We start from the raw sequence: 27,641 nt of genomic DNA, 5'->3' as shown, positions 1-27,641 counted from the left end.
AGCCTGTCTGGTTTGTACTGGTCCCACCTCCCCCAGAACCGGTTCCAATGCCCCAGGAATTTGAATCCCTCCCTGCTGCACCACTGCTCAAGCCACGTATTCATCTGCGCTATCCTGCGATTCATACTCTGACTAGCACGTGGCACTGGTAGCAATCCTGAGATTACTACTTTTGAGGTCCTACGTTTTAATTTAGCTCCTAGCTCCTTAAATTCATCTCTTAGGACCTCATCCCTTTTTTTACCTATATCGTTGGTACCAATGTGCACCACGACAACTAGCTGTTCACCCTCCCTTTTCAGAATGTCCTGCACCCGCTCTGAGACATCCTTGACCCTTGCACCACGGAGGCAACATACCATCCTGGAGTCTCGGTTGCGGCCGCAGAAACGCCTATCTATTCCCCTTACAATCGAATCCCCTATCACTATCGCTCTCCCACTCTTTTTCCTGCTCTCCTGTGCAGCAGAGCCAGCCACGGTGCCATGAACTTGGCTGCTGCTGCCCTCCCCTGATGAGTCATCCCCCTCAACAGTACTCAAAACGGTGTATCTGTTTTGCAGGGGGATGACCGCAGGGGACCCCTGCACTACCTTCCTTGCACTGTTCTTCCTGCTGGTCTTCCATTCCCTAGCTGGCTGTGGACCCTTCACCTGCGGTAAGACCAACTCACTAAACGTGCTATTCTCAGCATCGTGGATGCTCCAGAGTGAATCCACCCTCAGTCGTCAGGGACACTGGAGGCGTCCCTGATTTCCCACATGGTACAGGAGGAGCATATCACGTGACCGAGCTCTCCTGCCATGACTTAACCCTTAGATACACTTAAATTGGCAACAACAATGCTAAAGTTTACTCACTGTTATAGAAGAGGAAAAAAGAAAAACTACTCACCAATCACCAGCCAATCACTTACCCCCTTGGTTGTGATGTCACCTTTCTGTTTCTTTCTACTTCTTTTTTGCTTCTCCCTCTAGTTGCACCGGTGGGCCTCTCCACACACCTCCTCTCGCTGCTCCCGACTGCCGCCGCGTTGGGCCTTTTGTAGGCCTCTCGCCGACCCCGGACTCACGCCTCTCCACGCACCTCCTCTCACTGCTCCCGACTGCCGCCGCGTTGGGCCTTTTGTAGGCCTCTCGCCGACCCCGGCACCTGTGCTTTTTAGAGTGGGTTTCAGCAGCAGTTGAGCTGAGGCAGGGGCGGAGACGGGTGATGATACGGAGGTGGAAATAGGCGGTGTGAGTTATGCCATGGATATGTGGCCGTAAGTTCATTTCAGGGTCAAATATGACACCGAGGTTGCGAACAGTCCGGTTCAGCCTCAGACAGGAGTTGGGGAAAGGGATGGAGTTGGTGGCTAGGGAACTGAGTTTGTGGCAGGGACCGAAAACAATGGCTTTGGCAATATTTATTTGGAGACAATTTCTGCTCATCCAGTAATGGATGTCGGACAAGCAGGCTGACAATTTAGAGACCGCGGAGGGGTCGAGAGAAGTGATGGTGAGGTAGAGCTGTGTATCGTCAGTGTACATGTGGAAACTGACGCCTAGGCCCCAAGCTCTGGAACTCCCTCCTAAACCTCTCCACTTCTCTACTTCTCTTTCCTCCTTCAAGGCTCCCTTTAAAATCTACCTCCTTGACCAAGCTTTTGGTCACCTGCGCTAATTTCTACTTATCTGGCTCGGTGTCAAAATTTTGATCTCATAATCCTCCTGTGAAGTCCCTTGGGAAGTTTCACTACATTAAAGGCGCTATATAAATACAAGTCGTGTTGTTGTGATGATGAACGGGAAGGCTTGAATTAATGCTGAAGCAATGGGGGCTGTGAAAGAAAGAGGATTTTTCAGGTGGGCAGGCTGTAACTAGCAGGGTACCGCAAGGACCAGTGCTGGGGCCACAGCTATTTGCAGTCTATATTAATGATTTGGATGAAGGGACTGAGTGTAATGTATCCAAGTTTGCTAATGATACGAAGTTAGATGGAAATGTAAGCTGTGAGAAGGATGCAAAGAGGCTTCAGAGAGATATAGAAATGTTGACTGAGTGGGCAAGAATGTGGCGAATGGAGTACAATGGAACATAAAGTGTGAAGGTATCCACTTTGGGAGGAAAAACAAAAAGCAGAATAATTTTTGAATGGTGAGTGACTGGGAAATGTCTGCATTCAGAGGGACCTGGGTGTCCCTGTACATGAATCACAGAAAGTTAACATGCAGGTACAGCAAGCAATTAGGAAAACAAATGGTATTTTAGCTTTTGTTACAAAGGGATTAGAGTACATGAGTAAAGGGAGCCAAAGTTCAGGTGCGGCACCTGTGCTTTTTAGAGTGGGACTTACCGCTGGGAGCTCCGATGTGGTCGGAAGAGCCATTTTCAGGACTTTGAATTTAAGTCCCACAGGAAATGACTCTAATGGGAGCGGGCCATAGAGTTAAAGCCAGCTCACTGGCTGAAAATGGGTCAGACAGGAACTCCGCCGCTGTCAATCAGCGGGGGAGTAGTGGTGACATCACTGCGCGTGTGCGTTGGGGGGTGCCAGGCTGCCCGTTGGCAGCCCAGCCGAACCCGGAGGCAGTATTTTGCTGACCAATTGGGAAGTCAGCTGACAAAAATATTTACATTGTGGCCGCGGCAGTGGGCCCTCCCCTTTAAGGGCCGCCTCGCTGCAGAGGGTGTACCGGCAGATAAACCTGGCGGGGCGGGGGTCGACGGATGGAGCGCAATATTGGAAGGTAAGTATTTTTGATAAAATTGGCGCACCCCTGATGACTTGCTTTTGGCAGTCATCACAATCGGGCGGGATTGGGTCGAGGCTGAAAAATCCTCGACCTGAATTTAGGTCGGGTCGGCCAGTTGACCCCAAAGCAGCGGCCAATCGATTTTTAAGAATGGCCGTTGCAAACGGGCACTAACAGGTCTCTTTGTTACCCTGAATTTCAGCCCCAAGAAGTCTTACTACAATCATGCAGGGCCCTGGTGAGACCTCACCTGGAGTACTGTGAACCGTTCTGGTCTCCTTACCTAAGGAAAGCTTTAGATAGAGTGCACCAGACTGGATCCTGGGACGGGGGGGATTGCCTTCTGAGGAGAGATTGAGTAGACTGGGCCGATATTCCCTCGAGTTTAGAAGACTGAAATCTAACTGAAACATATAAAATTCTGAAGGGGCTTGACGGGATTAATGCCGAGAAAATACTTCCTCTGGCTGAGGAGTCTCGAACTAGAGGTCACAGTCTCAGGATAAGGGGTCGGACATTTAGGACTGAGATGAGGAGAAATTTCTTCACTCAGAGGGTGGTGAATCTTTGGAATTCTCTGCCCCAGAGGGCTGTGGAGGCTCAGTATATTCAAGACAGAGATCGATAAATTGTTTTGAATTAAAGGACATGGGGATAGCGCGGGTATGTGGAGTTGAGGTCGAAGGTCAGCCATGATCTTGTTGCCTGGTGGAGCAGGCTCGAGGGGCCGAATAGCCTATTCCTGCTCCTACTTCTTATGAAAGGGAAGCTTGGTTGTTTGCAGGACTGATTTGTGTTAGTGGCATGGGAGGTGGGGAGGCAAAATGGCTTTTGCATGTGGTTGTTGTTTGGATGCAGTGGTGGAACCTCAGTGAACCTGTCAATAATCCTGGGCAGCAATGTGCACCGCTGGTGGTGCCTGGCCCGCATCATCATCATCCTCCTCCTGGGAATTGTCCAAAGAGGCCTTGTTCCCCCTGCAGGTCCAAACCTCACTGCAGCGCAATCTTGTGCCAAGTGCAGCAGCCCACAGCCATTCTGGAGAACCCAACTGGTGCTTACTGGGAAGGTGCCTCCACATTTGTCCAGATACCTGAAGCGCATCTTCAGCATGCTGATGGCTTGTTCATTGCTGGAAAAAGCTTGTCTGTGGAAGTATGGTGTGGTTGTGATACTTCCGATAGTCAAAGAGCACAATCGGAGCAGGCCGGGGAGTGGGGGGAGCAGTGTGGCGGCCTAGCCCAGCAGACTGAGCGGACCCCGGCCTGTGAGCACCATCGGGGCAGGCCGGGGAGCGGGGGGAGCAGTGTGGTGGTGTACCACTCCAGGGAGCAGGAGAGCGACGGCATCAAGGGATGTCATCAAGGTCCAGGTTGGTGATTGGAGCGTGGGCAGGTACAGCAGGAGTGGCGAAGCAGCGACGAGAGATTGTAGAGGGACGTGATCGGGGCCCAGGAGAAGCGTGAGTTCAGGCCCAGGAGAGGCGAGGGCCCAGGGACAGCACGGGCCCAGCCCACACTGCGATATGTGGGCGCACTGGGTCCATGCAGCAGAGCAGGTCTCCAGTCGTCCTGGTTAACCCTTGCCACTGGACCAAGACCTCGCTCTGTCAAGCCCGTGTGGTGGCTGGTGTGCAACGGCCACCCCACGTTAAAAAAAATCCACACACAAAATTTAGTTCGGGACCTGGAATTTTAGATCCTTCATTGAAACACCTGTGAACTTTTTGATGTGGAAGCAAGTTATCCTCGATTCGAGGGGCTGCCTCTGATGATAATGGGTCAAATAGCGGGCTAGCTAAGCTCAATTCTGAAGAATGCCCACATGGATGACCTGCAGACTTGTATCGCAGTGAGAGTTGGCATTTAAGGAGAGTGGAGGAGAGAACGTGTGAAATGGCAGTGCTTGTGGTATTGAAAAGATTCTTACTGCAGGGAAACATCCCCTTCCCCCAGTGCAGTCATTCCTTGGTGGATTGATCACATAAAGAATTGACCCTTTGTGACTCAAACTCTACTTCATGTTTCAAATAAAAGCCTGTTGATTTACAGATAAGATCTGATAACTTGACCCCCCTGTAGCTGTATTAATTGGCTGTGAATATTCGGCGGGTGTGGTTAATCGGTGAATATCGATGGTTGGACTCGGGTGTGGTTAATCGGTGAATATCGAAGGTTGGACTCGGGTGTGGTTAATCGGTGAATATCGATGGTTGGACTCGGGTGTGGTTAATCGGTGAAGGTTTGACGGTTGGACTCGGGTGTGGTTAATCGGTGAAGGTTGGACAGTCGGACTCGGGTGTGGTTAATCATTCGCAATATTCTGAGGAAATATTTGTTCCAGCTTTGATTTTGCTGCAGTCCATTGCAAGGGTTAAGGAATACATCACCTCGTAAATGCAATCAGCCATTAGCAGATTGAGGTGAGTCTGTGCTAAATGGTTTATTGGCACACAGCCATTTGAAGGCAGTATAAGAAAAATGGGAGATATGCCAGGGATGTTTGACTGTTGCTGTAAATCCTGTTCAGTGCAGCTGCAGCACTAGAGTGGAGAGGGGGCTTGGAGCGAGCGTGGCGAGCAGTAGGAAGGGTGACAACCCATCGAATGTCCGGTTTATGAGGCGGGGGCATTGCCTAGTAACACAGAGGAATGAAACTGGATGTCTGCTTTTCCAGTGTTGGGGTTTTTACGGGATCATGTCCCCCACCCAGGTCATGTAAACAGTCTTGCTTTAGTGCTCTCTCTGAATTTGGCCTGCATTACAGGTGATCACCCCAGTTATAAAGCTGGAGTGGAACTGGTAGCTCGGGTATGTGGGGGGTGGGATTACAAGGGCTGAGCTGCAGTGGAAACAGCACCTAGTTTTTGGACGCTAGATCAGGCTGATATACAGCCTGCCAAATTAACAGTTATGCCAGTTCATGATGGAATAAATTGGTGGCAGGGACACCTGCAGATTCAGCAAGGCATCTGCTTTACAGAACTTTGGAATCTCGTATCCAGGGAAGGTGGGGGTTGGGGAGGGGGAGTGGGGGGTTGAGTCCGGCCAATTTTGGGGGTATGTGGGGCTTTACATAGATGGTAAATGTCATTTTTCGAAAGAGAAACCTGTGGGCAAGAATGTAAAGACAGCTAGGGGCTGAAATTCACAGACGACAGAAAAAGCTGTGGGGGGGGGCACCGCTCGGTGGATGGAAGATTTTTAAAGCTGAATTTCATGGCGCTGCGGGAGATTGGCGATGCGCGCTTCGATCACGCACTTCGGATGGTCGGCAGCGGCGGAAGTGAGGACCGCCAGAAAATCCTGAAGCTGAATTCCGCTGGCAGTGGCTAATGGACCGGAAGTTGCCGGCCACTGGATTCCACCACTTGGCCACCGCTTTCCAGCGGTCAGCAGCCTTTTTTGGAGCTGAATTTCGGCCCACTCATATCTGTTCAATTTCCTCCTTCCAGCCCCATCCACGCAAGGCTCTGTTCTGGGTCCATTTCTGTTGGTTCCTCTGGTTCGGTGCCCAAGTAGCCGTTCTTTATCAATTATGGCTCAGTTAGTAGCATTCTCGATGGAGTCAGGAAGTAAAGATTTGAGCACATAAACCAGACTGACACTCCAGTGCAATGCTGAGGGAGAACTGCATTGTTGGAGGAGCTGTCTTTCAGATGAGACATCAAACCAAGGTCCCATCTGTTCTCTCACGTGGATGGAAAAGATCTCACCGCACAACTTTGAAAAGTGCAGCGAGTTCTCCCTGGTGACCTGGCCAATATTTATCCTTGAACATCACTAAAAACAAATTATCTTGTCATTACCTCATTGCTGTTTGTGGGAGCTTGCTGTGCGCAAATTGTCTGTCACATTTCCTACATTACAACATTGATACGCTTTATTAGAGACCATGAGGGTAATCTTTGTGTGGAAGCGGAAGATGTTGGGAGGGTTCTTAACGAATACTTTGCATCTGTTTTCACAAAGGAAAGGGGCAATGCAGATACTGCTATCGAGGAGGAGTGTGATATTCTGGATCAAATAAATATAGTGAGAGAGGAAGTATTAAGGGGTTTAGCAGCTTTGAAAGTCGATAAGTCCCCAGGCCCAGATGAAATGCATCCCAGGCTGTACAGCGAAGTAAAAGAGGAAATAGCAGAGGCCTTGACCATCATTTTCCAGTCCTCTTTGTATTGGGCGCGGTGCTGGAGTACCCTTGTTCAAGAAGGAGAAAGGAATAGGCTGAGTAATTACAGGCCTGTCAGCCTAACCTCAGTGGTGGGAAAATTATTGGAAAAAATCCTGAAGGACAGGATAAATCTATATTTAGAAAGGCAAGGATTAATTAGGGACAGTCAACACAGATTTGTTAAGGGAAGATCATGTTTGACTAACCTGATTTAATTTTTTGAGGAGGTAACCAGGAGGGTCGATGAGGGTAGTGCGTATGATGTAGTGTATATGGAGTTTAGCAAAGCTTTTTGTTATGTATGTAAACTTGTAAATACCAGGTGTGACCCCCTGGAGTCCCAAGGGATTACACAATCCCTTGGGAGCACCTGTATATAAGGAGGCCTCACCAGCTGGAGAGGCACTCTGAGATCTGTAATAAAGGACTACAGTCACACTTACTTTGAGCTTGCAGTATCTAGTCTGACTCTTTATTCAAGATACAACAACTGGCGATGAGATACAGATGACGAACCCCACAGCAACAATGCAGAGAACTGTGGGCATCCTGGATAAATTTTCGGAGGGAGATGATTGGGAACCTTCGTGCAGCGACTTGACCAATACTTCATGGCCAACGAGCTGGAAGGAGAAGTGAACGCTGCCAAACGAAGGGCGATCCTCCTCACCGTTTGCGGGGCATCAACGTATGGCCTCCTGAAAAACCTGCTTGCTCCAGTGAAACCCACAGACAAGTCGTACGATGAGTTGTGCCCTCTCGTCAGGGAGCATCTAAACCTGAAGGAAAGCGTTCTGATGGCGAGGTATCGGTTCTACACGTACAAGAGGTCTGAAGGCCAGGAAGTGGCGAGCTAAGGCGCCTTGCAGGACATGCGAATTTGAAGGACAGTTGGAGCATATGCTCAGGGACTTCTTTGTACTTGGCATTGGCCATGAAGTAATACTTTGCAAACTTTTGACTGTAGAGACCCCAACCTTGAGTAAAGCCATAGCGATAGCCCAGGCGTTTTTCTCCATCAGTGACAATACCAAAAAAATGTTGCAGCACACTACTGTTGCTGCAAGTACTGTGAACAAAGTAACATTTTCGAATCGAAATGTACATGGCAGGACTTACATGCCTGTAGCTGTACGTCCGCAGATGATTGAGTCTGCCATCAAGGGTGGTGAATACAAGGCCATTAACACCTTCTTGGCGCTGCAGGGGTGATCATTATTTCCATTCATGCCGCTTCAAAGGATACATTTGCAAGGGCTGTGGAACAATGGGACACCTCCAACACGAGTGCAGGCGAGCTGCAAACCCTGCTAATCCTGCAAACCACCATGTTGCAGAGGAGGGCAGATCCACGGTGGATCATGACGAACCAGAGCCTTAGACTGAGGAGGCAGAGGTATGTGGGGTGCACACATTTACCACAGTGTCACCCGATAATGCTGAAACATAGAAACATAGAAACATAGAAAATAGGTGCAGGAGTAGGCCATTCGGCCCTTCTAGCCTGCACCGCCATTCAATGAGTTCATGGCTGAACATTCAACTTCAGTACCCCATTCCTGCTTTCTCGCCATACCCCTTGATCCCCCTAGCAGTAAGGACCTCATCTAACTCCTTTTTGAATATATTGGTTGACTATAAGGTTGACTTAAATGGGCTCCCAGTGTCTATGGAGCTGGACACGGGTGCAAGCCAGTCCATAATAAGCAAAAAGACTTTTGATAAATTGTGGTGCAGCAAGGCTTCAAGGCCAGTCCTGACTCCTATTCATACCAAACTTAGAACGTACACAAAGGAACTGATTCCCGTAATCGGCAGTGCTACCGTAAAGGTCTCCGACGATGGAGCGGTGCACGAGTTACGACTCTGGGTGGTACCGGGTGATGGTCCCATGCTGTTCGGCAGGAGCTGGCTGGGAAAGATATGCTGATACGTCTGAGCGCTTTCGTCCGTCGACGACACTTCGTGCCCAGGTCCTAAGCAAGTTCCCCTCGCTGTTCGAACCAGGCACCGGGAAGTTCCAAGGAGCAAAAGTGCAGATCCATTTGATTCCGGGGGCACAACCCATGCATCACAAGGCAAGAGCGGTACCTTACTTGATGAGAGAGAGGGTGGAGATCGAGCTGGACAGGCTGCAACGAGAGGGCATCATTTCGCCGATCGAATTCAATGTGTGGGCCAGTCTGATTGTTCCAGTCCTCAAGGAAGACGGCACCGTCAGAATCTGTGGTGATTACAAAGTAACTATGAATCGTTTCTCACTGCAGGATCAATACCCACTACCAAAGGCAGATGACCTATTTGCAACGCTAGCAGGAGGAAAAATGTTCACGAAGCTGGACCTGACCTCAGCCTACATGAGGCAGGTGCTGGAGGAATTCTCGAAAGGTCTCACCTGCATCAACATGCACAAAGGTCTCTTCGTTTACAACAGATGCCCATTTGGGATTCGATCGGCCGCGGCAATATTCCAGAGGAACATGGAAAGCCTGCTGAAGTCGGTCTCGCGCACCATGGTCTTCCAGGACGACATCTTGGTTACAGGTCGGGATACCGTCGAGCACCTGCAGAACCTGGAGGAGGTTCTTAGTCGGCTTAATCATATGGGGCTCAGGCTAAAACGCTTGAAGTGCGTTTTCCTGGTGCCTGAAGTGGAGTTCCTGGGGAGAAGAATCGCGGCGGACGGCATCAGGCCCACTGATTCGAAGACGGAGGCAATCAAGAATGCACCGAGACCACAGAACATGACGGAGCTGCGGTCGTTTCTGGGACTCATGAACTATTTTGGTAACTTCTTACTGGGTCTTAGCACATTGATAGAACCACTACACACCTTACTGCATAAAGGAGACGAGTGGGTATGGGGTAAAAGCCAAGAAAATGCCTTTTGAGAAAGTTAGGAAGCTGTTATGTTCAAACAAATTGCTTGTGTTGTATGATCCATGTAAATGTTTGAGACTAAGATGTGATGCGTCGTCGTACAGGGTTGGGTGTGTATTGCAACAAGCTAATGAATTTGGGAAAATGCAACCGGTTGCTTATGCATCCAGAAGTCTATCTAAGGCTGAGAGGGCCTACAGCATGATTGAGAAAGAAGTGTTAGTGTGTGTTTATGGGGTAAAAAAAATGCATCAATATCTGTTTGGGCTCAAATTTGAATTGGAAACCGGCAATAAACCGCTTATATCCTCCTTTTCCGAAAATAAAGGGATAAATACGAATGCATTGGCCCACATCCAGAGATGGGCGCTCACATTGTCGGCATATAACTATACCATCCGCCACAGGCCAGGCACAGAGAACTGTGCCGATGCTTTCAGTAGGCTGCCATTGCCCACCACGCGGGTGGAGATGGCACAGCCTGCAGATTTAGTTATGGTAATGGAAGCATTCGAGAGTGAGAAATCACCCGTTACCGCATGACAGATTAGAACCTGGATGAGCCAGGACCCCTTACTGTCCTTAGTAAAAAACTGTGTGCCCCACGGGAGTTGGTCTAGTGTTCCATTAGAGATGCAGGAAGAAATAAAGCCATGCCAGCGGCGCAAAGATGAAATGTCTATACATGCAGACTGCCTCCTATGGGGTAAACATAGAAACATAGAATCATAGAAAATAGGTGCAGGAGGAGGCCCTTTGGCCCTTCAAGCCTGCACCACCATTCAATAAGATCATGGCTGATCATTCACCTCAGTACCCCTTTCCTGCTTTCTCTCCATACCCCCTGATTAGCCGTAAAGGCCATATCTAACTCACTCTCGAATATATCCAATGAACTGGCATCAACAATTCTCTGCAGTAGGGAATTCTACAGGTTAACAACTCTGAGTGAAGAAGTTTCTCCTCATCTCAGTCCTAAATGGCTTACCCCTTATCCTTAGACTGCGTCACCTAGTTCTGGAATTCACCAACATAGGGAACATTCTTCCTGCATCTAACCTGTCCCGTCCCGTCAGAATTTTATATGTTTCTATGAGATCCCCTCTCATCCTCTAAACTCCAGTGTATAAAGGCCCAGTTGATCCAGTTTCTCCTCATATGTCAGTTCTGCCATCCCGGGAATCAGTCTGGTGAATCTTCGCTGCACTCACTCAATAGCAAGATCATCCTTACTCAGATTAGGAGACCAAAACTGAACACAATATTCCAGGTGAGGCTTCACCAAGGCCCTGTACAACTGCAGTAAGACTTCCCTGCTCCGATACTCAAATCCCCTAGCTATGAAGACCAACATACCATTTGCCTTCTTTACCGCCTACTGTACCTGCATGCCAACTTTCAATGACTGATGTACCATGACACCCAGGTCTCGTTGCACCTCCCCTTTTCCTAATCTGCCGCCATTCAGATAATATTCTGCCTTTGTGTTTTTACCACCAAAGTGGATAACCTCACATTTATCCACATTATACTGCATCTGCCATGCATTTGCCCACTCACCTAACCTGTCCAAGTCACCCTGCAGCCTCTTAGCGTCCTCCTCACAGCTCACACTGCCATCCAGCTTAGTGTCATTTGCAAACTTGGAGATATTACACTCATTTCCTTCATCTAAATCATTAATGTATATTGTAAATAGCTGGGGTCCCAGCACTGAACCTTGCGGTACACCACTAGTCACTGCCTGCCATTCTGAAAAGGACCCGTTTATTCCTACTCTCTGCTTCCTGTCTGCCAACTAGTTCTCTATCCACGTCAGTACATTACCCCCAATACCATGTGCTTTAATTTTGCATACCAATCTCTTGTGTGCGACCTTGTCAAAAGCCTTTTGAAAGTCCAAATACACCACATCCATTGGTTCTCCCATGTCCACTCTACTCATTACATCCTCAAAAAACGGCAGAAGATTTGTCAAGCATGATTTCCCTTTCATAAATCCATGCTGACTTGGACCGATCCTGTCACTGCTTTCCAAATGCGCTGCTATTTCATCTTTAATTATTGATTCAAACATTTTCCCCACTACTGATGTCAGGCTAACCGGTCTATAATTACCTGTTTTCTCTCTCCCTCCTTTTTTAAAAAGTGGTGTTACATTAGCTACCCTCCAGTCCATAGGAACTGATCCCGAGTTGATAGACTGTTGGAAAATGATCACCAATGCACCCACTATTTCTAGGGCCACTTCCTTAAGTACTCTGGGCTGCAGACTATCACGCCCTGGGGATTTATCGGCCTTCAGTGCCATCAATTTCCCGAACACAATTTCCCACCTAATAAGGATTTCCTTCAGTTCCTCCTTCTAAAGACAGAACCAATGTATTTGTTCAACTTGTCCGCCATTTCTTTGTTCCCCATTATAAATTCACCTGAATCTAACTGCAAGGGACCTACATTTGTCTTCACTAATCTTTTTCTCTTCACATCGGGTAGTTGTGCCAGAAAAGGGCAGGGACACTTTCATTGGTGATCTCCACAGCACCCACCCAGGCATTGTAATGATGAAAGCGATAACCACATCCCACGTGTGATGGCCCAATATCGATGCAGACTTCAAGTCCTGCGTGCACAAATGTAATACATGCTCACAGTTAACAATGCACGCAGGGAGGTGCCACTAAGTTTATGATCCTGACCCTCCAAACCGTGGTCCAGAATCCATGTCGTCTATGCAGGCCCATTCTTGGGAAAAATATTTTTAGTAGTTGTAGATGCATACTCCAAATGGATTGAATGTGTGATAATGTCGGCAAGCACATCTGCTGCCACCAGTGAAAGCCTACGGGCCATGTTTGCCACGCACGGCCTGCCTGATGTCCTTGTAAGTGGCTGGACTGACATATGAGGAGAGACTGTTGTTCTTATGTTCTTATGACTGGATCAACTGGGCCTTTATACATTGGAGTTTAGGAGGATAAGAGGGGATCTCATAGAAACATACAAGATTCTGACGGGACGGGACAGGTTAGATGCGGGAAGAATGTTCCCGATGTTGGGGAAGTCCAGAACCAGGGGACACAGTCTTAGGATAAGGGGTAGGCCATTTAGGACTGAGATGAGGAGAAACTTCTTCATTCAGAGAGTTGGTAACCTGTGGAATTCCATGCCACAGAGAGTTGTTGATGCCAGTTCATTGGATATAGTCAAGAGGGAGTTAGATATGGCCCTTACGGCTAAAGGGATCAAAGGGTATGGAGAGAAAGCAGGAAAGGGGTACTAAGGGAATGATCAGCCATGATCTTATCGAATGGCGGTGCAGGCTCGAAGGGCCGAATGGCCTAATCTTGTACCTATTTTCTATGTTTCTATGTTTCTACAATGGGCTGTGCTTTATCAGTGCCGAATTCAAATAGTTCATGACTGACAATGGGGTCAAACATGTCATGTCTCCCCTGTTTAAACCAGCGTCCAACGGCCAGGCAGAACGAGCTGTTCAAACAATCAAACAGAGTTTGAAAAGGGTAACTGAAGGCTCACTGCAGACTCGCTTATCCTGAGTCCTACTTAGTTACCGTACAAGACCCCACTCGCTCACCGGGGTCCATCCTGTTGAACTGCTCATGAAAAGGGCACTTAAGACAAGGCTCGCGTTAGTCCACCCTGATCTACATGAACAGGCAGAGAGCAGGCGGCTTCAACAGAATACATATCATGATCGCGCAAATGTGTCACGCGAAATTGAAGTAAATGATCCTGTATTTGTGTTGAATTATAGACAAAGTCCAAAGTGGATTGCTGGCACTGTTTTGGCCAAAGAGGGGAGTAGGGTGTTTGTGGTCAAACTCACAAATGGACTTACCTGCAGGAAACATTTGGACCGACCCAAACTCAGATTCACGGACTATCCAGAACAACCCACAATAGACTCTACCTTTTTCGACTCTACCTTTTTCAACCCTACAACACACACACAAGTGGCAACTGACCCAGCGGTTGACCACGACGCAGAACCCATCACCTGCAGCAGCCCAGCAAGGCCAGCTGCACAGCAGCACAGCGAGGGCCCAACAAACGACTCACCAGCACCAGCATTTGCATCGAGACGATCAACCAGGGAAAGGAAGGCCCCAGATCAATTCACATTGTAAATAGTTACACTATTGACTTTGGGAGTGAGTGTTGTTATGTATGTAAACCTATAAATACCATGTCCAACCACCAGAGGGCTTATCCCCTGGAGTCTCAAGGGATCCCACAATCCCTTGGGAGCACCTTGAGAGGCTGGTGAGGCACTCTGAGATCTGTAATAAAGGACTACGGTCATACCTTACTTTGAGCTTGCAGTATCTAGTCTGACTCCTTATTCAAGACACAACACATATGATGAAGTGTACATGGACATTAGGAAAGCGTTTGATAAGATCCCACATGATAGATTGGTCACGAAGATCCAGAACAAAGTTACAAGTTGGATCCAAAATTGGCTCAGAGGCAGGAAGCAAAGGGTAATGGTTGATGGATGTTTTTGTGACTGGAAGTATATTTCCAGTGGGGTTCTGCAGGGCTCAGTACTGGGTCCCTTGCTTTTTGTGGTATACATCAATGATCTAGATTTGAATATAGGGGGTATGATTAAGAAATTTGCAGATGACATTAAAATTGGCTGTGTGGTTGATAATGAAGAGGAAAGTCATGGGCTGCAGGAGGATATCAATCTACTGGGCAGGTGGGCAGAGCAGTGGCAAACGGAATTTAATTCGGAGAAGTGTGAGGTGATGCACTTTGGGAGGGCTAATAAGGAAAGGCTATACACATTAAGCGGTAGGCCACTTAAAAGTGTAGATGAACAAAGTGACCTTGGAGTGCTTGTCCCTGAAAGTAGCAGGCCAGGTGGATAAGTTGGTTAAGGAGGCATACGGAATGCTTGCATTTATTGGCCGGGGCATAGAATACAAGAGCAGGGAGGTTATGCTTAAATTGTATAATTGTATAATAATAAGATCATACCCTCTAGTTCTAGTCTCCCCCATCAATGGAAACATCCTCTCTGCATCCACCTTGTCAAACCCCCTCATAATCTTATACGTTTCAATAGGATCACCTCTCATTCTTCTGAATTTCAATGAGTAGAGCCCAACCTACTCAATCTTTCTTCGTAAGTCAACCCCCTCATCCCCGGAATCAACCTTGTGAACCTTCTCTGAACTGCCTCCAAAGCAAGTATATCTTTTCATAAATATGGAAACCAAAACTGCACACAATATTCCAATACCTTATATAGCTGTAACAAGACTTCCCTGCTTTTATACTCCATCCCCTTTGCAATAAAGGCCAAGATACCATTGGCTTCCTGATCACTTGCTGTAACTGCATACTATCCTTTTCATGCACAAGTACCCCCAGGTCCCGCTGTACTGCAGCACTTTGCAATCTTTCTCCATTTAAATAATAACTTGCTCTTTGATTTTTTTCTGCCAAAGTGCATGACCTCACATGTTCCAACATTATACTCCATCTGCCAAATTTTTGCCCACCCACTCAGCCTGTCTATGTCCTTTTGCAAATTTTTTGTGTCCTCCTCACACATTGCTTGGGTATCTTGGTTCCTGTAACATCTACGTGGATGATGATACTTTTCGAATCATTGTTAGTTACCCTCGTGCTCCTGATGATGTGTAGTTCTAAAACTTCCTCATCCTCTTTGTTTTTCTTCCATGCTATGTTGTCTCTGGGAATTTCTACTTATAGCTTTGAAAGTTGGTTTTCTCTTCAGTCGGCATGCCTTCACAAGATGCCCAGTTTTCCTGCAGAAGAAACACTCTGCCTTCACATATGGACAGCTTTGAGCAATGATTTGTCCCAGACACCGATAGCACGACTTCAATGCTCTGTTACCTTGGCCAGGTGCTGAGGCCTTGGGGCCCAACTGCCTTTTACGTTTAACCTGCAGGCGATTCACCTCGGTTGTCTGACGACTGGAAATGGTACGAAATTCTCGGGAATATTGATCGGCCAGGTGCATTGACCTAGCTGACTGACAAGCTTAATCAAAAGTTAAGAACCGAGTTGTCAATAATTTTCTTCTGATCGCATCATTTTTCATCCCACAAACACAGCGGTCACGCAATGCTTGGTCCTGAAAGTTTCTGAAATTACAGTGAGTCGATAGTTGTTTTAATGCTACAATATATTCACTGATACTTTTGTCAGTTAACTGATCTCGTGTTCTGAAACGATAACTTTCAGCAATTTCCAGGGCCTCAGGACTGTCATCATCATCATAGGCAGTCCCTCAGAATCAAGGAAGACTCTTAAAATGAGTCCTTAGGTGGCTGAACAGTCCAATAGGAGAGCCACAGTCCCTGTCACAGGTGGGACAGTTAGTCGTTGAGGGAGAGGGAGGGTGGGACAAGGTTTGTGGGACTGTAGTGCTATTCTAACTTAGTTAGAATCTGCTTAAGTGATGTGTCCTTTGGCTTGACAGGCACAAGCACATTTTTCAGGGTTTTGTACACCTCCGGCCCTGCTTCAGTTAAGAAAATAGCCCATTTTCTTTTCAACACCACCTGGTTATGGTTTTCATCTTTTTAGACTTCGATGATACTATTTGCAGTGAGAAACATTTCTAGCTGCTCCACTTTCACGGTTGCATTGAAACTCCCCCAAGCACCGTATTATTTCCACATGCGCGGCCATCGGGACTCTGGCAATTCAGACAAGTGTGCTTGCAATTTGTAGCTGTTAATCAAAACAGAGAAACTCTCAAAGTCTCTCTGTCAGTTGGTTGCATCATCTACCAACAAAAATTTCAGCTTTATTATCAGATTATCCTATCCTGATCGCCATTGTTAAGTTTTCAGTACGACCTCACAAACACACAGGCTGTAAGATGGCTAATAACTTCAGGAAGTCTGTCAGGTGACCTGACCTATTTATTCTTATAAACAGCAATGGTTGCAATGCCCCTGTAGTCCACTGAATGGAGCTATATATATTACAGGGAAGTTATGCTTACATTGGATAATACTTTGGTTAGGCCACAGCTGGAGTACTGCGTGCAGTTCTGGTCACCGCATTACAGGAAGGACGTAATTGCACTAGAGAGGGTGCAGAGGAAATTTACTAGGATGCTACCTGGAATGGAGAATCTTAGCTATAAGGACATTGGATAGGCTGGGTTTGTTCTTATTGGAACAGAGGAGGCTGAGGGGAGACAGCATTGAGGTATATAAAATTTGGGGGGGTGGGGGCTGAATATAGTAGATAGCAAGGGCCTATTTCCCTTGGTGGAGGGGTCAATTAGGAGAGGGCACAATTTTAAGGTGGCTGGTGGAAGGTTCAGAGGGGATTTGAGGGGGGGCTTCTTCACGCAGAAAGTTGTGGGGGTCTGGAACTCACTGCCTAAAAGGTGCTTGGATGGGCACTTGAATTGCCATAACCTGCAGAGTTACAGACTTAGAGCTGGTAAGTGGGATTAGACTGAATAACCTCTTATTGGCTGGCTCATATACAATGCTAAGTACTGTAGGGAATCGAATACGTCCAGGGTGATCTCCTGGACTAGTGTCGATCGCCTGGATGGGTCGGAGAGGAATTTTCCCAGATTTTTTCTCCCGAAATTGGCCAGGGTTTTTATCTGGTTTTTGTCTCTCCCAGGAGATCACATGGCTCCGGTTGGGGTGGAGTGTAGAATGTTTCAGTATAAGGGGTGTTGCAGTTGTGTGGGACGGACTGATTGAGCCGAGTGCTCTTTACCTTTCTGCCATTGTTCATGGGTTTGTATGTAACCTTCAGGGCTGCTGACCGAGGGCTGTGTGGCTCTTTGTCGGCCCGCACGGACATGATGGGCCGAAATGTCATCCTTCTGCGCTGTAAATTTCTATGTTTCTAAGTACTTCACTGGCTGTAAAGCGCTTTGGGAAACCCTGAGGTCGTGAGAGACGCTATAGAAATGCAAGTCTTTCTTTTTCAAGCCCAGAGACCTGCAGCAAGCAGTTATTTGGCCACGGGGATATCCTGGTTCGTTTCGATCCTATCTTCGCCCGACGAGCACAATTTCCAGCAGGAGTCACTATTTTGTGATCGGGAGCCTGAACTCCAGCTCGTTTCCCCCACCCTAGTCCAGGCTGCTCTGGCCAATTGTATTACCCTTGCTGTTCCCCAGGCTAAGATCTGCTCACTTAGTACAGGCTGTGAAATGTAATGTGCTTTTGGTCTGAATGGCCCAGTACCACATTGGGTGGTACACTGTTCCATGGTAATCGTCTAATGAGATCACCATACTGACGTTGATAATTCACATTTTTCTTTCTTGTGCTCCACGTAGATTTGAATTATTGTGGGACTCACCAGCCCTGTCAAAATGGAGGGACGTGCGAGAACACGGAGCCCAACGAGTACAAGTGTATTTGTGCAGAGGGCTTTGGCGGGCCGGACTGTGATACTGGTAAGTGTTTGCCTGTGAATGGGCATCAAGAACAGATCACTGACCAGGGGCAGGGTGCAGTCAGGAAAAAGCCCAACGAACACTTCTGGGAGCGGCCTGTCACATGATATTGGAAAGTTCATTGTTAAATATTCACTCATAAATTGCCCATAGTGAGTTGATGAATAGCAGATTATATATCGCAATGGAGTTAGTGAAATGTCAGAAACCTGCTTTCAGCGCCACTTACTGGCCACAGCTGCAATTACATTGTTACAGACAACTATTTGCCTGCAGCATTCCATTCTAAATATTTATATGACCAGTATTAATTTTGGTATAAAAAAAATGCATGCATGTGCAAGATTTTGAATTGATCAATCTGTTTTAATTCTCCAATAATCTCCCTCCCTCCTCTCCTGAAGATGCTGACTGCAGCAGTACTGCCCCAATATCTTGCAGCAATGCAGTCGTCCTGCATGGTTACCATGTATAGGACACATGCAACAATCCAGCATTACCATGTTACTGCCTCCAAATCAAACTACTGAGCAAACCTATACCAATACCGAATGCACATTGCCCATAAGGACACACTTGTAAGAGTTGAGGCAAAGAGATGCCAAGGATGTATAGCCACTGCTGGAGTTTTCCCAGCAAACCCCATTACAGGCCACCGGTTAGTTTACCCTATCCATTGGCTTCCTGTGTGGGAAGAATGGCAATACTCAATGACTGGTCCCCATTAATTAGCCAGCAAGGAATAGTCAGTCAAGGGGGAGGGGCTAACCAGGAATTGAATGTGGACGTACCTAATCTGTGTGGCTAGGCTTCACATTCGACAGTGAAATTAGCCCGAGGGAAGTTGGCAACAGTGATTTCATTAGCCGAACCAATAATCCTGATTTATCGCAACCTCCCTCCTCCTCCTGAACACCGAGTCCCTCCGTCTCCTGAACACCGAGTCCCTCCGTCTCCTGCCCTGCCACACCGATCGTGCATCCTGCATCCCTCCAGAGTCTCTCGGCTGACACATCAGTGCAGGGTTGAGAGAGTGCTGCATTGTCTGAGGTGCCATTCCTTTAGATGAGATGTTAAAGCCAGTTCCCACTGTCGGATTGATGTTAAAGATGCCATTGCTGTTCGAAGAGCGGCGGGAGCTGCTCTTACCCAGCACCGCCCAAAAAACTGAACTAGTCGTTCATCTCGATCCTGTCTCTGTGGGGTCTAATCTCAACCAAAGACCTCCTGTTAACTGCACTGTTGCTTGCCTTTTGCATGTCAACCACCTTGTACGCATTATGTCTAACAATCCCCTGCCTGCTTTCTCTCCATCTCTTAATCCCTTCTCTCCCCAAAAACTCATCTCATTATCTCTTGAGCCCATTTATTCTGTTTGCTTCAATGGCCTTCCCTAACTTATTCTCCAGCTCAATTGTCCTTTCAAACAAAAAAATTCCAGCCCACTTCCTTTCTTTCCTATAAATTCCTAGTTTGTAAACTTGTGTATCCAAGTGCCCCTTTTGACACTAACTCCATCCCTACACCATCTGGAACAGTGTCGTTGAGCAGAACGAGTTGCTTTTGTTCCAAACTCTCCAAGGGTCATGGCTACCTAAATGGAGCGGAGGATTTTGATGATTGATTATGATTGGGACAGACGGCACGATCATAACATCATCCTCCACAACACAATTCCATCGATCCTGTAGTTTTGTTTTTGCTGTTGTTGTTCTCGACTTACGACAGGAAGTTGATTGTCTAAGTGTGGCCGTGTTGAGTACAGATAATGGACATTGGTGACGGGGAACGAGTTTTGTAGGTAACCTGGGCAGTGCCGATTGCAGGAATGGTAACCGCGTCACTAACCTCTTGAACTTCTATACATAGGTGGCCTGGTTAATTTCTGTTCCATGTTGACCCTGGGTTGTTAGTGCAGCGTTGCCAGCCAATCATTGGCAGAGCCAAAATTGGGAGTTCTTTATGATTCCCTTTTTACATTTTTCTCATTCATTCTTATTCTAGATGTCCGTCCTCTGTTTGGCCAACTGACTGTCCACAGTAATTCTTTTGCCATCTGTTGCAGGTACCATAGACTGTCCCACACAATGTCAGCATGGCGGGATTTGTCAGGTATGATGCAACTATGAGCCAATTACAGGACAGGCTATGTAATCAATAATCTCTGAAGTATTCATTACCCAATCACCATGCAAGAACAGCCCAATTCATAATAAGTATGTTTAGGAACACCAGCAAGCATATCCCCCGGCCCCACCTTCCCAACATATCCCTCACTCCCTTCTTCAGAAATGCATCTGTCTCTTAACCCCATTTATACAGTCTGTTCCAATGGGCCCAAGTTTCCACATGATTTGCGCCTGACTTTTAGGAGCAACTGGTGGAGAACGGACTATCTTAGAAATCGCAATTCTCCACATTTTTGTTTCTGCAGTTCTAGTCAGGAAGATCAGTTCTACTTTGGAACAGAATTTTTTCTTCAAAAGGGGGGCGTGTCCGGCCACTGACGCCTGATTTGAAAGTTTCCACAGTGAAAACGTACTCCAAACTAAAGTAGAATGGAGCAAGTGAAGATTTTTGTAGAACTGATAAAACCTGTTCTACACATTAAAAAATCAGGCGCAGGTTACAAATTAGGCGTCCAGAACGAGGTGGGGGGGGGAAGGGAAGTCATTAAATTCTATAATAAATCCTTATTTATACTTATACAAATATTATACAAATAAATCCAACCTGAATAAACATTTATAAGCAAAGAAAAGATTAAATAAACCATCTTCCTACCTGTGTGAAAGTGCTTCAGCCAGGGAGAATTCTGCAGCCGTTCGTGCCGCTGAGCGGGGGGGGGGGGGGGGGGGAGAAAGCGGTTTGTTGTTGCGGAGGGGAGGGAGGGGAAGGAGACAGCGGCTTGTTGCCGCGGAGAGGAGGGGAGGGAGGGGAAGGAGACAGCGGTTTGTTGCCGCGGAGGGGAGGGGAGGGAGGGGAAGGAGACAGCGGCTTGTTGCCGTGGAGGGGAGGGGAGGGAGGGGAAGGAGACAGCGGCTTGTTGCCGTGGAGGGAGGGGAGGGAGGGGAAGGAGAGAGCCGTTTGTTGCCACGGAGGGGAGGGAGGGGAAGGAGACAGTGAGAAGGATAGCCTCAGTGCTGATGTGCTGATGGCAATGTGATTTTATTAAAAAATGTTCAAAAATTAAACAGCTACAAAGAACTACAAAAATGGCTGAGTGCCAATGTTTTTTTTCACACTGAGCATGCGCGAATGCTCCAACGCGCACGCGCAGCGTTGCCGGCAGGAAAAAAACTAATTTAAATAGTACCCGCCCCCTCCCACTTACAAAATCGGCGCGAGTGTAGGCTCCGCCCCCCTGGGCGCCGCGCCAAACAGACAAGGAGCTGCAAAGCGCTCGAGAATAGCGCGATTTTTTTCTGGCGCCGTTTTAGGCGCGAAAAACGGGCGCCCAGCTCGGAGGGGCACCCGTTTTTTATCCTGTGGAAACTTGGGCCCAAAGTCCCTACCCGTAACTTATTCTACAACACAAACAGGTAATTCAGCCCAACTGGCCCAATGCTCGAGTTTATGCTCCACATGAGGCTCTTCTCTCCCGATCCATTCCCCTGACCTCTCCTTACTTGCGAATATTCCTGGGATTGGAGCCTTCACCACAGGGAACAATTTGCCCGGATCAACTGTCAATTCCCTTCAAATTCTTGGAAAGTTGGATTCCGTCCCCTTGGTCGCTTTTTCCAAAGGGAACAAAATGTAACCTGTCCTGACAACTCAAAGTCCTGCGCCCAGAATAATAATCAATAATATTGATTAATTAATATTGTTCTTGCATATTGTTTAAGCGCCTTGGGATGTTTTACTCTGTTAAAGGTGCTATATAAATAAAAGTTATTATTAACACTGGGAGGGCGCCTGATCCGGACACGCTCTGCAGCAATTGCTGAATGTCCCAGTGTTTGAAAAGGAGCCTTGCATTGCCAACACCAACTTGAATGTTTATCCTACCGATGTAACTATTTGTACTGCACTAGCGTCTGTCAAACCCTGCCCCGTCAAGCTCCTCCCCTCACCCAAATTATTTCCTCCCTCCACACCCTCCAGCCGCCGTGGTGCCGAGAAGCTGGACCTGAGGCTCCGACTCCCTTCGCCCGCTCAGGCCCCGGCCTCGACCCTGACCCTCTTCCCCTCACCCCCCCTCCCCCTTCACGGGGGCAGGGGGGGAGAGAGCGAGACAGACAGACAGAGAGAGGCTGGGAGAGAGACAGAGAGAGAGGCTGGGGCTGGGGGGGAGGGGGGGGGAGAGAGAGAGGCTTGGGGCGGGGGGGGGTGGGGAGAGAGAGAGAGAGAGAGAGGCTTGGGGGGTAGAGAGAGAGAAAGAGAGGTTGGGGGAGGAGAGAGAGAGAGAGAGGTTGGGGAGGAGAGAGAGAGAGGTTGGGGGAGAGAGAGAGAGGTTGGGGGAGAGAGAGAGAGAGGCTGGGGGGGGTGGTGGGGGAGAGCAGGAGAGGCTGGGGGGGTGGGGTGTGATCGGATGGGAGAGAGGGAACTCGGGGAAGACGGATCACGTTCTTCCAATCCCCTACAAGGGACATCGTTGGAGTGAATGATATCCAGAAGTCACGACACTGTCCCTATTCACTTCATACCCAATAACCTGTTAACAACCCGTAAACAATGCCTGCCCCATCTATGGTGGGATGGAGAAGGATGTACATGGACTGGGGTAAGGCACTTTGGTTGGCCCTTGCTATATCCTCTATTGCTTCAGGAAGTCAAAGTGGATCGAGTTACAATTTATAAAGTCAGAGACCTTGGATGGGCGGTTCCAGTTACACATTCCTGTGAAACTTCAGGGTGTGGCTTATCCTCCAAGGGGACCAATCATAGACAAAGTGTGGAGCATGGTGGCCATTTTTGCAGTACAAATCAGCACGTCCTTATCCAACATGCCAACTAGCGACAAGGACGGGATAATACTCCTTTTCCCCTCAGAGGTTGAGCGATAGATATCGATGCAACTGCCCAGCAGGCTACACTGGACATTACTGTGAGAGCAGAGATGAAGGATGTTCCAGCTACCCGTGTCTGAATGGAGCCCGCTGTGTACACACCATCGATGGCTTTCTTTGTCAATGCCCTCCAGGATTCTCGGGAGCCCGCTGTGAGGTTTGTGTAGTAAGTTTTCTTTCCTGCATACACCAAGGTAAAGTTTTTTTTACAGCAGGAACCCTTGACTGATTTTGTCCGCTTTCTCGCTCAACTATCGCCTGAGCAGAGCGAATTCTATACTGATTCGGGGTTGAGCCTGGCTTGTATCTAACCATAATCATTCCTGCCCCGCCCCGCCCCGCACGCAGGGCCACATTGACTGACCCCGTTTAGGTTTTGAGGTTCCCACTTTTGCGTGAATTGATAATTTCCCTCGGGATGCACAAGTCCTGCTCCCAGCATGAAAGCGGAATCGTGAATCTCTTTCATCCCCCCCTCCAAGGACATGAGCCCCTTTATAAAACAATGCTGGCATCTTACGTGATGTTAAAAGAAAATATGTCAATAGCTGGAAATCCACAATAAATGGTCTTACCGATGGCTGAAAGGCAGATTAATGTTGTGGTAGTCACAACAATTACTGCTTTCCCAGAAGTACAGAAGGGATGTTTCCTAAAGCCGATTGGACACTGAGCTCCACTAGCCTGATCCTGCCCCTCCCAACATCCTCGCAGAGGATTCCTGGTAATAATTGGGAACAGGAAGCCAAGGTTGATTTTTATCTGATGTGTTTAGGCCAAGTGTAGTGCCACACAGCGGAGACCGTTAATTCCGTATAGACTCGGGATCGAACTTGCCTCTTCATGGCTTGTGTCTAACCCAATAAGCCCTAATCGTTGGTCCTAACACCGGGTCAAACCCTCAGCCATAACGCAAGGCCTGATCCGAAATGGTCACGCTAAGCTCTCTGACAAGGAGCAGCAAAACCAAAAATCCGACTCTGAACCCTGACACTTGGGCCGTCAGTTCTGGTTGGACATATTCCTGGTGATGCCCTTCCCCCACAATCCCGCCATTGTTCACCCGACACATCCAATCTCGCGGGGCCTCTCCTTCCTGCACCAATCGGAAAGGGAACAGTCTCTTCGTTAGCTGATTGTACGATTCTTGACTGTCAGTCAAATAGTCTTTTTTCCTATATCCAATATTTTTATAATGTGGCACCAAACCATAAGCAAAGATACTCTGCAGGTAAAAGTAAATCAATGGGAAGGTCCAGGAATGCAACCCATTGCTGTGTGATGATCAAAGACCATCAGATGGACCTGCTCTGTATTTCCAGCATATCCTGCTTATTCTGGGTGGTTTGTGTGTGTTGATATTGTACACTGTATGGGATTGTACACTCTGGGATTGCACACTGTATGGGATTGTACACTGTATGGGATTGTACACTGTATGGATTTCTATCCTCTTTGTGTGCTGAAGCTGAGCCAGGATTTTTCCCGCAGGTGTTTGCTGGGCAGTGTGAACCAGACCCATGTCAACATGGAGCCAAGTGTTACAGCACGGAGTTCGGTTACATCTGCTCCTGTCCTGATGGATATGAAGGCAATAATTGTTCCCAGGTTACACATGGCTGCCACAGTGGCACGTGTCAAGGTCTGAGTTTTATTCATGCTCTTGTGTTCCTATTCAACACGGTCCTGCAGTGCGTAACACAACTACAGTCACTACACTTCCTGCAGCCATTAGCTATAACGCAAGGCCTGATCCTAACCTCCCTGTTGCCGTGCAGAGGTTGAAAGGCTGTACCCGGCAAAATGTCAGCCCAGCTCTCTCCGAGTTTTCTGTCACTATGGGTGAGCTCGTGAGGTTGTGTGGACTGGAAGGATGGGTACAAGCAGCCAGTAAAGGGCTGCTGGCTGCCTGGTTCTTGCCAGGAGGATTCTGATTTTGGGTGGAAGGGGGAAAGAGGAGGAGGTGAAGAGGTAGGCATAAAGCAGGCAAGGGGGCAGAGTACTGGGGGCTCGGGGTCCCCTGCACAGGGGTGGCTCGGAACTATTTAATATCTTATTACACAGCCTTCCCTTGAGTCTTGTACCTGGAGCACAGGCCGCGGACTGCAAACACTTACATTTAATGAAGATCGGGAGTGGGTCTAAGGCCCCAGCGCACAGGCTGCATTGAGTATATTTGGTTATACAGGGAGTAGGTACCATCATGCGACCTGACCAACAGGCAGCTGCCGGTTAGTGCTGTAACTGAAGGAGAATGTTGCAGCCAATGTCCACACTCAGTCGTTCCCTAACAGGGATCACCGGATAATGATCCGGACCTGAAACCATGTCTGATGAGTTAACCCCATCCCTCCCCCTAAACCAGCGATACTGAGGCTAATCGGAGTACAGACCAGAGGGTGAGCTTGGGCCTGGTTATAGAGATGAAAGGCTAGAAGTGAACGATGGCTCAGAGTTGGTGCCTTCTGGGGAGAAGGAGAAAAAACTGTCCAAATGGTGCTGCTGCCATTACATTAACATGGGTGCTGAGAGTTCCTGCTTTTGCATATTAACATCTTTAAGCTGAGAGTTCCTGCTATTGCATATTAACATCTTTTAAGCTGAGAGTTCCTGCTATTGCATATTAACATCTTTAAGCACTTTTAAAAAAAATGGGGGATATTGCGATCGTTTACCTGCTTGTCAGTTGGTGATACTCTCTCCTCTGGGTTCGATCATGCTTTCCAGGCTCACTGCAGCACTAGAGTATATCATTGTGGCTGACACTCTAGTGTACTGCTGAGGGAGTACTGCATTGCCCCAGGTGCATCCTTTCACCCGATGCTTCAGCAGGTTCAATGCGAAATGGTTCTGAGCACGGCCTCTGTGTTGCTGCATGTCTGCCACAGGAGAGTGACTAGTCGCAATAACAGCTGAATAAAGACTATCATCTGCTTTTCATTACAGGAAACACGTTTCACCTCATCCTTGTGCTACTTGTTGTCATGGTAATCCTCATTGTATCTGTTTGCATCTACCTCTTCATGAAACGAAGGAGGAGAAAAGAGAGAGAGCGCCTGCCTCCGAGCGAGCGCGTCAACAATCAGCGAGTGACCCTCAACCTCATCCAGAACCTGCCCAAACCTGACCTGGATGGGGATCCAGAGTACGGCTACAAAACCCTTTGTGCTGCCAAAGAGTCGGTCCGCATGGCGGAGCACCTTGGAACAGACCGAAACCTGGGGCTTATCCTGCCAGATGTGCACAAGGATGTTGGAGCCCTGAAGGGAAATGGGGCCATCTCTAAGCTGCTGAACCTTGAGAAAACACATACAACAAACAGAGAAAGAGAGAAGCTTAACCAGCTGGATGAGGGAGACGTGTTGCGGCATTGACCCAGAGCAGCTGATATTGCTGCCACATGTCCTTTAGTGGGCCTTCCCAGAGAATAACATTCTGAATCACAAGGATATATTTACATCTGATCCCATAGCCCTCTTAAACCTGCATTGAACTTCAGGGCTTCAGAATTCACATTTATTTGCCCTCCTCCTCATCAGACAGTTCGCTCTGAGTGTCTCGACTCGCACTGAGTGTCTCTCGCTCTGAGTGAATCTTTCACTGGCATCTAATGAATGAAAGTGAAGAAGCTGGCATTCTGAGCCTTGTGATTAAGTTTTTAAGATTATACAAAAATTGTCAAAGGTTTATTGTGTATTATGTTATTGAGATGGGATTGCAGACGCCAGTTAGCCAGCAAGCCTCTGCTAACTTCACGGACCAGCGTGAGAACCATTGACTAAGACCCACATATTCACAGGGAGCTAGTGGGGCCCTGTGGTGGTGCCATACTCTATTGGGCAGCGCCTTTGTTCAAAGTAAAGAGCTAGTGGGTGTGTGTCTGTTTAAAAAAGGAAAGATGAACTAGATAAATGGTTGTATTCACTGTCATGCTCGTGATGCAGGCAAGGCCGTTCATACTTTGACGTGAGCATTCTCTGGAAGTCATCATCATAGTTGGTCCCCCGAGCGAGGATGAGTTCACAGGTGTTTCAATGAAGGACCCGATGTTCCAGTCCTGAATTCCAGTTGAGGGGGTGGAAGATGCCTGTGCGTGGATTGTTTTTACGTGGGGTGACCGTTGCACACCAGCCACCACACAGGCTTGACAGAGCTATGTCTTGGTCCAGTGGCAAGGGTTAACCAAGACGACTGGAGACCTGCTCTGCTGCATGGACCCAGTGTGCACACATACCGCAGTGTGGGCTGGTCCATGCTGCCCCTGGGCCCTCGGCTCTTCTCTCACACTGTTGCTCACGACCTTCCGCGAGAGGTGGGCACCGGAGGGACTGGAGTGCATCATCACCCCCTGGCAACCAAATTTAATTTGATTGGTCTAAGTTCACTGTA

The 27,641-nt window shown here is 48.0% G+C and overlaps 1 protein-coding gene across 1 annotated transcript in view; it reads left to right on the top strand.

The window, feature by feature from the left end:
• LOC139239018 (protein jagged-1-like) overlaps window positions 1-26,626 on the top strand; it is a 75,199-nt gene extending 48,573 nt beyond the window's left edge. Inside the window, exons 7-8 of the mRNA XM_070867519.1 lie at window positions 18,121-18,240; window positions 26,199-26,626. Of these exons, the coding sequence (XP_070723620.1) occupies window positions 18,121-18,240; window positions 26,199-26,626 (548 nt within the window). The remainder of the gene's footprint in view (window positions 1-18,120; window positions 18,241-26,198) is intronic.
• Window positions 26,627-27,641: the final 1,015 nt, after the last annotated feature.

This window comes from Pristiophorus japonicus, chromosome 26 (assembly GCF_044704955.1).
Source record: "Pristiophorus japonicus isolate sPriJap1 chromosome 26, sPriJap1.hap1, whole genome shotgun sequence".
NCBI classification, from domain to species: Eukaryota; Metazoa; Chordata; class Chondrichthyes; family Pristiophoridae; genus Pristiophorus; species Pristiophorus japonicus.
The sequence above is the reverse complement of the archived record's forward strand: the minus strand, read 5'-3'. Positions and strand labels throughout refer to the sequence as shown.